The sequence below is a fragment of the Engraulis encrasicolus genome, chromosome 1 (genome assembly GCF_034702125.1).
Source record: "Engraulis encrasicolus isolate BLACKSEA-1 chromosome 1, IST_EnEncr_1.0, whole genome shotgun sequence".
Lineage (NCBI taxonomy): Eukaryota > Metazoa > Chordata > Actinopteri > Clupeiformes > Engraulidae > Engraulis > Engraulis encrasicolus.
The window spans coordinates 50,674,290-50,687,062 of record NC_085857.1 but is presented as its reverse complement, the minus strand read 5'-3'; the positions used below and the strand labels follow the sequence as shown (position 1 = coordinate 50,687,062).

The window sequence follows — 12,773 nt, the reverse complement described above, 5'->3', positions numbered from 1 at the left end:
TTATGTCCCTTAACAATAATGTTGTCATTAATCTGTGCAACTGATATAGAAAATATGATTGTTGAGCTTCATAAGTAGGATTTTATGATTCACTGTGATACAGACTGACACATTTTTCATTATAAATCCCTGTAACATTTGATCTGAATTTAGTCACCCTTCCTACACAAGACTTCCCTCTCCAGAGATAATCCCTTGTATCTGATCATAGAATTTTTCCAACACACACGAGATCAATAGCACAAAAACACTTTCAAAACAGTCAACCGTGTTACTCAACTGTGTTACGGTCAACAGTGCTGGGGAACATGTCGGCACTTTTTTAGGATAAAAAAACAGACCAGACAAACCCATCTCCCTAGAACACAAATATTTTGTTTGTTTGTCTATAAATATGGAGATAAATTGGCAAAAAACGTACTCCAACTGTCAACTGTCAAAGCAGATGCGTAACGAAATTGACGGTGAGACAGCTTGACATTTCAGTCATTTTCAGGGTGGTGTGCTATCTGAAGACCTCAGAACTTCTACCAAAATACCTAAATCAACTCATGTCTTTGTACGCTTTATCTGTGTTTTTCTATTTTTGATTTCTAATTCAGGTTCTTATGATTATGTTGAGAACACAGTTGACAATTTTCCCGCTCTAAGACCATATAAAATTATGGATTTAATTATGGAAGAGATTAAGTAAAAAATTACCAAACAGTCTTCGCATCACCACCCAAAGAGGTAATGACATTTTATGGTGTTGATCAGAGGACTTAGGACCAAACCCTTACTGATTTATGGTGGGGGTTTCAGTGTATGACAGTTTTCTCAGACGCACACAAAATGGCCAATTTAATGCAGAATGAAAAGCACAATATACCTTTTAACAGTATTGTCATATTGTGATAACTACCGTGAATCAACATCTGCAATGATCTTGGACAAAACAAGGTTTTTTACATGCTAACATGAAGACTGAATCTGACAATTGGAAAACGAGGACGGCATGAAAACTTACAAAACCTGTATTAAATATTCATTCTTGCAGAGGAAAATAATGTTATGTCTTCACTTTCTGTATTATATGAAAGATAAATGTGTGCTAATGTCCAAAACATCATTGGATGCAGTTAATAGTTAGTGGAATTGGCAAATAAAGTCCATGGACCTAAAAGCGCACTTGAAACATAGAATCACTCATATACATACTGTTTCTTTTGGCTAAATTATTGCTTAGCCTACAGAAGTAAAAGTGAAATCCATCCTTAGGTATTCTTTAGGTACAGTGGAATACAACTATTGTTGGTATTACAATTTTGTATAATCGTGTATTAATGTTCATCATCATCATCTTCTAATTTTGAAGTCATACACCTCTGATTAGGTTAGGCTTCTATATTAGTCTCCACCAGCAAGACATTTGTCTTAGAGACAGGGAAGTTGCAGCACCATACAAAGACAGCAGGCTGTTTTATATGTATATAATTGAAAGAAACAGTCCACCCCTTTTTGATGTTCACATATTTGCAGTATTTCCAAGCATTATTCATGAATGTGCATATCATTTTCTTCTCAGGTTTTTCAGTACTTAGATTTATTGTATCAGAATTATTAGCATAGCTTAGCATAATCACTGGAAGTAAATGGGGGCATTAGCATCAAGCAACAAGTGTCACAGGACAGGATTAAATAGCTGTTCTGCACTCTGGTGAATTTTACATTCATTTTAAAGTAATTTATAAGTACATTTGATGATGTTTTGTTTGTCCCCATAGACTTGCATTGCTACGCTTAATTTGGCTATACTGTTAAACTAGGCAATGGAAACACATAGACGAAAATTATATGCATATTCATGAATAAGGCTGGGATATACTGCAAATATATATATATATTACACAATTTAAAAAAAGATTTCTTATGAGCATACACATGTCTTTTGTCTCTGCCCAGGTGCAACGAGAGTACTGGAGCTGGTTCAGGAAATTCTTCCATGCCAATCGTCGGCAGTGAAGGGTGCAGCCACAGTCTGGCACAGCTGATCTTCAAGCCAACATTGTCCAGGAATTTGTGTATGTTCAAAGTAAAAACCTGGTTCAAGTAGGTCCAGGCACATTTTAAGTCACAGTACGCCTCTGAGGGTACCCGTTCTAATCTTTCTTTTCTAATGAGGCCACACATGTAGCAGTCTGTTAAAATTAGAGGATTTTGTGGCCATTTAAACTTGTGGAAATACTGGGAGAGAAAAAAAACTTTTGTGATACACGATTCTGCTTTATCTATGGAGAAATATTATTAAAATTATGGGTTAGGGCATTAGGGTTAGGGTGCGATGCATTGTACTTTTAGGGTTATAGGGATATAGATTGTTGGGTGCATTCACTAAAGGGGGTCCATTTAAATATGCGTACTATGTATATTCTTTCATTCTTTCTATTGTTTGAGGTTGATCACACTACATAATTTGTTGATTAATCATCTATACTTAATCATATACTTTCATATATGTGTTTCACAAACGTCACTTACGTATATAAGATGCAGGCTTCACAAAACTTGGTCAAATTAATTTACTTGAAGGTCTATAAAATTGTGAATTTGTGAAGCTTGTGTTAAAACTTTAATGGAAAAACATTGACATCACTTCAGTGTGATCTTTTTGAAGATTTCTAGATTTTAACTATACTGTAGGTCTCACTTTAGCAAGGTTGGTGTCAGTTAGACAAAGTAGGCTACCTAAACTATATCAAGGTGTAGCAGACAGCTACAAAATGTGTTGTTAGGACTGCCTGGCTCAAGGCAGCCAAAACATAATAGAGACCACACCATAGCATATGTTTGAATCATACATGTATTGTCAAGTGAAGAGAAAATCCGAAGTGCTCAGGGAATTGTTCAGAAAAAATCTTGAAGGTGCTCTTTGGTGTTGGGGAAAAAACAATATCTTGTCAAAAAAGGGGAGTCCAAGGCACTCTTCGTGTGGAAAAATATTAAAAAGCCTTTATTGAAACATGGCTAAAAAGTTTAAAAACATGGGAGCAGAGACCCACGCGTTTTGCCGCAAGCCTTCTTCAGGGTACTGCTCAAACAGGAGTTCCTAATGATGTATTGTATTGTTTTTTCAAACATGATATGAACGAAAGCTGGTCAAGCTTGGCAGAGGGCGTGGAGCGACGCTGAGAGAGAGAGAGAGAGAGCCAAGCAGTGAAGCCTGTTTATGGGAGCCTCAATTACCATCAATTGGCAGCACCAATCATAGCAATCTGCAAAGAACAAGTCACAAGCAAATGGAGCATAGCCAGACTTGAGCCGGTTGTTGAGCCAATTGTAATAATGTAAAAGGCACAGGAATTATAAGGGCTATTGTCCTCAATTTTCATCCCCACGATAACATTTACTAGTGCTATGCCTTATGGTATATACACAATAGGCTTGTACGAGATACCGCAGCGGCTATCTGCGCAGATAGACAGCAATGCATTCTAGCTATATATGCGGCATGATGTTTAGATTTCCTGTGCAACTTACCAAATTTCAGTCATGTTGCACGACCAGGTGACATGTCACATGGTGTCAAACTATCGCGGGATAAATGCTATTGCAGTCGAGCCTTGCAACCCCTGCAGTTGCTTATCCCCGTTGATGCTCTTCTGCAGACCGCCTCCGAGGTCTCGCGCCCATGAACTGGTTGGTCAGCAGTTCACTCACGTGTATGTGTTTTGTCTCACACCCCTACTCAAGTTTGCACTGCTCCCCGCTTCAGCTCCTCCTCTCCACCTGTCCCCCCACACCTCACACGTGATGTGTTAGTAGATGAAACTGATGCAAGCTCATCGTTTCGTGCATGTTTGTGGCCGACTTTATATGCACTGTATTTAATACCACCCACATCGTGACAACAAGTTCTGCTGCTCGCAACGAATGGCATTTGCTAGTGGCCAGAGCCAGGTGGGAGTAGAACACAGACAGTGCGGCAGAGGTTATGTAATTACTTTCTGCTTCATCTTTGCTCATTATATAGTGGTTCTGCATTAGAATTAGCATTATAATGACTGTGAATTCCATGGATCTCAGAAAGCTCCCGCACACTGTTCACATTTGCATGGTTTAATGCAACGTTTCGGTCTACTGACCTTCTTCAAGCAATTCCTAGGAATTGCTTGAAGAAGGTCAGTAGACCGAAACGTTGCATTAAACCATGCAAATGTGAACAGTGTGCGGGAGCTTTCTTTGATCTAACGTTGGTGACTTTGGGGTTCCACTCCTACGCACCTGACCAAGGAGGTGTGCAAGAAAATCTTCACTTACTAAATTCCATGGATCTGTCACTGGCAATGATTTCTGGCCCGGTCTATACCCTGTCTGGTGCCTTGTCAGCCCTCTGACACACACACACACACACACACACACACACACACACACACACACACACACACACACACACACACACACACACATACACACACACACACACACACACACACAATCATGAAAGATCTTGCAATTTGGAATATCCTACTGTACATCATGCATCATGTATCCTACATGTGACATTTACATCGCTGAAACTGCAGTGGAGAGGGTTAAGAGCTATACATTCCTAGGAGTCAACATGAAGGAGGATCTCAGCTGGTCTCATCACATCAATTGCATCACTAAGACGGCTAGACAGCGACTGTTTTTTTTCTGAGACGGCTGCACAGATATGGAATGGAGAGTAGGATACTGGCCAACTTCTATCGCTGTAAAATAGAAAGCATTTTAACTGGTAATTTCACAGCCTGGTATGGTAACACCACTGCCCAAGACAGGAGAGACCTCCAGCGAGTCATCAAATCTGCTCAACGGACAATCAAATCAGATCTACCCAACATCCAGGATCTTTACAATCAGCGGTGTCTGAGGAGGGCCAAACGAATTATAGCTGATCCGCACCACCCCAGCTACACACACTTCACCCTTCTACCATCTGCCCGGAGATACAGGTGCTTACGTGCCAACACCAGCCGACTCAGGGACAGCTTCTTCCCTCAATGTATCAGACTGTTGAATTCAAAAACACCAACATAGGAAGGAATCCACTCATCACATCTCCCCTTTCTCCAACCTGCCATTTTTTTATTTTATTTTTTGCAGCTTTCAACTTTTTAAATATATATTTTTTTCCAACTTTTTTTTTTCCTTTTTAACATTCTTTTTAACCTTTTTTGGGACTCCTAGAGCAGGGAAGCTTTTCATTGTATATATGTTTCATATACACACACGACAAATAAAATATCTTGTTTCTTGTACTTAAAGATTATGTGGGGAAATTACATGGAAAATGTACATGTGACTATATTAGGTATGTCTACACTTTGGGGTAAATGTTTTTTTGAGGCTAGATTGAGCAGTCAGAGACTGACATATGTGCATCTGCAATTGAATGACACTAACCAGTGTTGTTGATGGCGATTATGAGAAATTTTTTTCTGAATTTGTGATATTGTTTTTGTAGCAGAGTGGACTTTTAAGGTTTGATAATTACCCAAAATAATAACCCATCTTGTAATTGCACGACTACGCCACTGGGCGAGTTTCACCCCCAGACTATTGAATACTTTGACTTAAACCAGCAATAGTAACATAAGGCACACAGGTTCGAAAAGACATGAGGAGACGTGAATACCAACATAAAAAGTAGTTATTTTATTTATTCGGGATGAGACTGGCAAGAGCTCACAGTGAGTAAAGGGGGCATGCTACTGGAAAGTGTACCTTCATCACAGCAGCCCATGACTTAAAACAGTCCACAGCAAACATTCTGGATTACACAGCAAACAAGTGCCAAATGCAGCACACTAGTATATGACTAGCCACCCTCTAAACTAATGCTCCTTGCCAGATAAAACCCGATGTTACCTTGGGGGTTATGCCAAAAAAATGAAACTAAACAGGCAGACAGTAAGTGAACACAAAATCAAAAGAAAACAAAAACACAAGACAAGACAAGACAGCAGCACGACCTACACTGGGAGCAGTACAGGATTAAAGGCCATGCTACCTGAAAAACAAAAACAATCACATGAAAACTGCACAGCTAAGCTTACACATGTTTACATCAACCATCTGTTTCCACATGTTCAAGTTAGCATTTTACCACTGCACTTGACAAGATTTATATGAGCATAGAACATACCTGTAAGCAGGCCCAAGGAAGCTACATCAAAGCTAGGCCTTAGCCTGAGGCGCATGTGTGTGGCTACAGTACAGATAAATACAAACAGTCAATACATAAGACAACAAAATAAAGACATGAATGAACATAATGAAAGGACAAAAACACAACATACCCAAATTGGCCAGTCTGGCACACACACCAAAGCAGCAGGAACTACCATGTTGTTGGCTCAGGGTTTTTAAAAGATGCATCTAGTGCCCATTAGTTAATTGCCCTGTAGTCACCTCCTTGTTACTGGAGGTAGCTGGGAAGGGCACAGCGAGGTAGCAGAAAGGGTCACCTGCTACAATCACATGCCAGTTGCATACATGATCGCCATGTTGATGATGCGTGTGTTGTCACTGAAAACATCGGCTTGGGAACTCGTCATACTTCCGCACAAGATCAACCTGAAGAAATCTCGAACTGACATTAGGTCACCTAGTATTCACACCCACTTTTACAGAGTTGAAGGTCAGGATTCTCGGGATTCCACAAAATTTGAACGTGCTTTGTATTTCAATTAGAGATGTACAGGATCCAAGATCCGGTTCCGGATCCGGCAGGATAATAGGGTTTTTCAGACTATCCGGATCCGGCAGCATCTTAAGCAGTGGATCCGGTATCCGGCAGTTACCTAAAATTCATGGGGGATCTCTACTTTTTACGTAGCTTAGGCTTTTCAGTCAGTCTTTCACAACCCCAATCGCTGCATGGAGTGAAAGCCCTTTGGAAGAGGCCGTTGAAGGCAGTGGGGCAATAAGCCAATGAGTCTTAAAAATAGTTTGCACCAACGTAATAAAAAGGGCCCACGTGTGCGAGTTGGCTATGTGTTTCAACCCTTTCGTAGGATCCGGTATCCGGTTCCGGATCCGGCAGGATCTTAAGCAGTGGATCCGGTATCCGGCAGGATCCTAAAAATCAGGATCCGGTGCATCTCTAATTTCAATACATGTGCACTGCCCAGCAATAGCAGAACTGCTTCATCGCGCCCATTGTATTTGTTGCCTAGAAGGGGCTATCATCTACCAATAGGGTGGTTTACTATTGGTTGTTAAGGGGTGGTCTTTCAGGTTTGTTTGCTATTGGCTATCGAAAAGGGTTTGATTGTCAGGATTGCCCTCTTTTGGTTCTCTAAAAAGGATGTAATGGGGCACAGATGTCACGCCCTCTACTTCCTGGTTCATGGGGCAATAAGTTGCAAAAAAATTGAATGGAAGTGAACGAGGCGAGTCGTGGTGGATTTGTGGTGCATAGGTGGAGGTCCAAGGCTTGGATTGTTGTCGAAAAACCACTCATTTCAAGCCCAGTAATTCTTGTTTGACTCCCTCTGCCCCATGAACCAGGAAGTAGAGGGCATGACCCATTTCAGAATTGATTTCTATTCATTGTCTGAAAGGAGCTGTGTCAGGAACATTTTCTATTGGTTGTCTAATAGGGGCTGTCTTTCAGGATTACTGACAAAGCAGGGACAGCATGTCCTGAAGCATGAACTCTTCTGTTGTCTTTCTAACTGCTCCTGCCTTTTCCTCTTGTCTTCTTTCATTCTCTCCTCTTTTTGCCTCTTCCTCTCATCCTCTTTTCTTCTCTCCTCCTCTTTCCTCTGCCTGTCTTCTTCTCTTCGCCTTTGGTCCTCTGCTTGTCTTCTTCTGTCCTCTTCTCTTCTCCTCTCATCTTCGTATTTCCTCTTCTCTTCCTCTTTCCGCCTTTCCTCCTGATGCCTCCATTCCTCCTCCTGCTTCCTCCTCTCTTCTGCCTTCTTCCTCTCCTCCTCCTCCTGTCTTCTCTCATCTTCTTCTTTGATTTTCCTCTGAGCCTCTTCGTACATGCCGTTTGTGTAGTACTCTCCAGTGTTGGTTCTCAACATGGCTTCTATCTTCTCCATGAGGCTTTTGACCTGATACAAATAAAAAATCACTTTATGAATATCAACCTTGATTGACGAGGCTGTCTGTTCAATTCTTTTCAGTTCCTTGTTCTTTCTCTTTTGTTATAATTGTGTTGTGTAACATTATGATTTCTTCTGAGGAAGCACTAATGTATTGTCTGCGCACATTTGTATCAGGGCTTGGCGTTAACCTTTTTGCTCACGGCCAATGTGGCTTTCCTGAGTCACTCTTTATTTAGCCTTTTTCTTCTATCCAGAGTTTATGGGTTTTTTTTTTATAGAATATTCATTTATTTAACAATCCATGCTACTACCGAGATTTCTCATATCCAACAATAAATTACCTGTCTGTGGCTAGTGCGACTGAAATTGTCAGAAGTTTTACCAGCATTTGGTCAGTTTGCAGCTGTCAATGTCAAGCCCTGATTTTCTCAATTGTGTCCATCAATGTGCAGGGAACAGCAGCAGCTGTTTTGCTTAAACTAATGGGGATGTAATAAAAAACAAACAACCAAAACAACAAACCTGTTCTCGGTTCCCAATATCATCGTTGTTGAACGATAGGTACCTTCCTCCACAGCTGTTGTAGATCCTGTTCAAACTCAAATGCTTTAAAGGAAGAGTGTGTAATTTTAATCATTCAATGTCTAAATGTATCCTGCCCCATTCACAATGTTGATCTTGTCATGAATATCTACGAAACAATAAGTTTGGATTTACTGGTCTGAACAAAGTAGAGTATGTTCTGCAGCCGGATTTCTATTTCTGGTCATTCAAAATGGTGGATATTTAGAAGAGCCACCAATTAACCTTTTTCACTGTGATGTCAGACAAGGTTCGCTTTTTTTGAAGCGAAGCATGAAAAAACACTACCGTTTCCAAAGAAAACTATTTGGTATACTTTCATGTCTATGACGCTACTTTACCTCACTACTTAAGCAATAAGATGATAATAATAATAATAATAATAATAATAATAATAATAATAATAATAATAATAATAATATACTGGTCAAGCAAAAACAACCTTTAGATTGGCCATACTACTACTACAGGAGTAACTGTAACTGTAAAAATGTTATTCATTGTAATTGTAAATAATAATAAACATACCTTTAGGCACTCTTCCTCAGGTAGTCCTTTCAGCTGGTCGACATGGGTGAAGAGTATTATGGTGTAGCGAGACGCGTCCTCACCAAAGTTGTCCTGGATCCATTTCACAGCGCTCTCCTCTTCTCTCGTGAAGCGCACTCCTGAGTAGATAGATAGATAGATAGATAGATAGATAGATAGATAGATAGATAGATAGATAGATAGATAGGTAGGTAGGTAGGTAGGTAGGTAGGTAGGTAGGTAGGTAGGTAGGTAGGTAGGTAGGTAGGTAGGTAGGTAGGTACGTACGTACGTACGTACATACATACATACATACATACATACATACATACATACATACATACATACATACATACATACATACATACATACATACATACATACATACATACATACATACATACATACATACATACATACATACATACATACATACATACATACATACAAACAAAATATGATCAGTGCCGCACAGTACTGTACATCGGCTACATTAAGAGACATTAGTAGAGTACTACAGTGGTAAACACAAAACCACCCCATCGCCCCAGAAAAGGCAAGAAAACACCACACTAGTGGATTCAAAATAATAAATGATAATATCATATAAGATAATAATATAAATAGTAATATAATGATACAATATAATGTTTTTTTTATTTAGTTTACACATTTTGTCATACAAAGGGGGTGGGGGGGCATTGGACGTGATTGTCCAAAAAGTATGGTGCCCAGATTTTGGTGCCAAGCCCCTAATCCCTTACACATCATACATACAATTAAAAAGAACACACCTAGTCGTATGACTAGGAGGAACACATGGGGACCTGGTAGTGACAACTTTATGCAGTTAGTCATCAGCTTCCTCATCTGGTCTTCGCTCTTGTCACTGTCACAGATCCCTGGAGTGTCGATCACAGCAACGTTCCTGCCCTCCACTTGCCCACACTGTTTCTCACAGCTTCGAACAGGAAGGAAAATGGAAGGAATTGTGAAATATCGTTATATAAGTGTTGTCAAACTGCCAAATGCATCGTTTTGTGAGTACAGACCATATTTGTATACTGTAGAACCCCCATACTCAAATAGCGGCTCGCGAGCCATTTGTGGCTCGCGGGGCATCTATTTTTGGCCCTCGAATAATTTTGAAAAATTAAAAAAAAAATTTGGTCCGATCGCGCAGTCGGCTCTTATTTTGAAATCGCGCCACAGACGCAATGAAGAAGCGTGCCGTGCCCCGCCCCCTCAGGCAGTTTCTCCCTCTTTGTGTCAGTCACTGCAGGCTCCGGACATTGTTGCCAGATTGGGCGGGTGCCCGCCCAATTGGGCTACTTGGGATGAGCGTCTGCGGGTAAAAATCGGAAAAATTGGTCATTTGGCGGGTTTTTCAGGCATTTTGGGCCCATAGAAGTCAATGTATTTTGTTGAATTTGGGCGGAATTTAGCACATTTTGGCGTGTTTTTAGAAGCTTTTGGGCGGGATTTGGTCAGACACATCTGGCAACACTGGCTCCGGACAGAAGCACCTACGACGCTGGCATTAGAGGTTGTGAGGTAGACTACAAGGGAAGGACTGTATCAGAGCCTGTAAATAAATTATTCACAAAGTTCTCTATGCATCGTTTTTGAAAGTAATGGTCCACATGTGATTGCAAACAGTGTGTTAGGACTTCGAATTGGTTTAGCAGTAGCTGTAGCTAGTTGCTAACACAAATGAAGGCAAACTGTGTTTGAGCTCTGCTGGCAGCTAACTATTGGTAGCCTATTAAAAACGAATTGCTTAATAAACTTTTCACACTTTTAAACAGTCCCCAAATAGTTCGTTTGGAATGCAAAGACCCTCATAAGACTGCAAACAAAGTTATGAGTAACTTGACAATTTATTATTGGCTTTTGCATTTAAGGGGGGGAGGGGTCGTGTCGGCCCGGCCCGGCCCTTTATTGGGAGGAATTTTGAAAAACTGGCCCTCGGGGACTTTTAATTGAGTACCCCTGCTGTAGAAGTTGGGTGTCATGGCATATGATTTTAGTGAGGTAATTTCGGAGATAGTGCCAGGTCCCATTACCGCATATACTAAACTATTCGGAATAACTCAGTAACTTGCCTAATGTTCGCGCGAGGAAGAAAACACTTCGGGTGGACTACTGGATGGATGTCACAGTTCAAATGGCGTGAATCTACTCCGAACCAACACTTTACGACCACGTCCCTAACCATTAGGACATGGCTGAACATGCATGAAAGGATCATATCTGAACTGGCCCACACTTCCCCGTTCTGTTCCTCACACCTTTCGGTCACAGAACATACACAGGCGTTGCTTTCAAATTTCCTCTCTCCCAATATGGTGTTTCCTGTCGCACTCTTCCCAGACCCAGTCTTTCCCACAAGTACAATCCTGAGGTCCATTGGCCATGCAGAGCCTGGAAGACATAAACATAAAGTTATAATAATGAGTTGGTGTTGGTCCTACAAACAGACTCAGTCTTCTGCAGCAACAAAATCCTCAGCTCCATGAACCATGCATTTTTAGGTGCCATGGCTCTTCTGGCCACTAGGGATCGCTGTGGGACACCTCATTTCCCTTTGTTTTTTTGTTTTTTTGATTGTGTGTTTGTTTTCATTTGACATGTGCCTCATCTTCTGTCATGTGATTTTGCCCCCTTTTTGTTCCACTACCACCTGTTGCCATTTGTGTTTGTCATGTGAACAATAAGTCTGGTTATTTAAGCCCTATTTTTTTTGTTAGTCACAGAGTCTTTGTCTTGCGTCTGTTGAACTATTTTGAACTTTTCCTGTTGAGATTATTGAAACTTTTGCTTTTATGGACTTTGAAGCTCTTAATTTTTGGACTGTTGAACTTTTGAAGAGCCTTTTGTGTTAATCAAGCATTTTTGCTATCTTAGCTTTTTTTTGCTAATCCTGGATTTTTTGTTTCTTTTTCATGCTGAATGTCTCTGACCTGCAATTTTGAACCTTCTGAGTTTTTGTAGCCTGATAAACCAGACTAAATGTGACAAAACATTTTGCCGTCCAGCGGGTGGCGCTGGTTCACCAGGCTAGAGTTTTTGTGGATCTTCTGAGCTTTGGGAAAATAAAAAGAGAACTTCATTGTTTTGCTTGGAACCTCTGCTTTTTGGAACCTCTGCACTTGGTTCTTTTAAACCATCTGAACTGTAGCATAGTGGTAGCACATCAGCCTGCCAAACTGGAAACCGAGGCTCAATCCCTGAGTGGACCCTAACATGCATTACTCTGAAAAATGTTACGCTGACTTTTGACTCCACTCTTGGAGTAATTGTATGCCGCACAGTGCAGTAAATAGTCTGTAGTATATCAGAAATATAAGTTGTCTATATGTTTTATCTGGAATACAAAGTATTAAAGGAGCACTCCTGCCAATTTCAATGTGCTGTAGCCGGTGACGCTGCAGTTTTTGGCTCAGCCCTTTCCGAGATATGAGCTATTCTAATGGGCACAACTTTTGAATACATTTTTTAAAAAATGAACGTAGGCCTACTCCAAATATTTTCCCAAAAGTTGCCCCCATTAGAATAGCTCATATCTCGGAAAGGGCTGAG

General features: G+C 40.6%; 2 protein-coding genes across 2 annotated transcripts in view; one reads left to right on the top strand and one right to left on the bottom strand.

Moving 5' to 3' along the window:
* Nucleotides 1-2,377, top strand: part of LOC134454022 (adhesion G protein-coupled receptor E3-like) — a 54,506-nt gene extending 52,129 nt beyond the window's left edge. The window contains exon 10 of the mRNA XM_063204767.1: nt 1,945-2,377. Within this exon, the coding sequence (XP_063060837.1) occupies nt 1,945-2,004 (60 nt within the window). The 3' untranslated portion in view covers nt 2,005-2,377. The remainder of the gene's footprint in view (nt 1-1,944) is intronic.
* Nucleotides 2,378-7,360: 4,983 nt separating this feature from the next.
* LOC134458051 (GTPase IMAP family member 7-like) overlaps nt 7,361-12,773 on the bottom strand; it is a 6,068-nt gene continuing 655 nt past the window's right edge. Inside the window, exons 2-6 of the mRNA XM_063210156.1 lie at nt 11,483-11,615; nt 9,986-10,152; nt 9,192-9,331; nt 8,604-8,687; nt 7,361-8,087 (exon numbers count right to left, since the gene is read on the bottom strand). Of these exons, the coding sequence (XP_063066226.1) occupies nt 7,611-8,087; nt 8,604-8,687; nt 9,192-9,331; nt 9,986-10,152; nt 11,483-11,615 (1,001 nt within the window). The 3' untranslated portion in view covers nt 7,361-7,610. The remainder of the gene's footprint in view (nt 8,088-8,603; nt 8,688-9,191; nt 9,332-9,985; nt 10,153-11,482; nt 11,616-12,773) is intronic.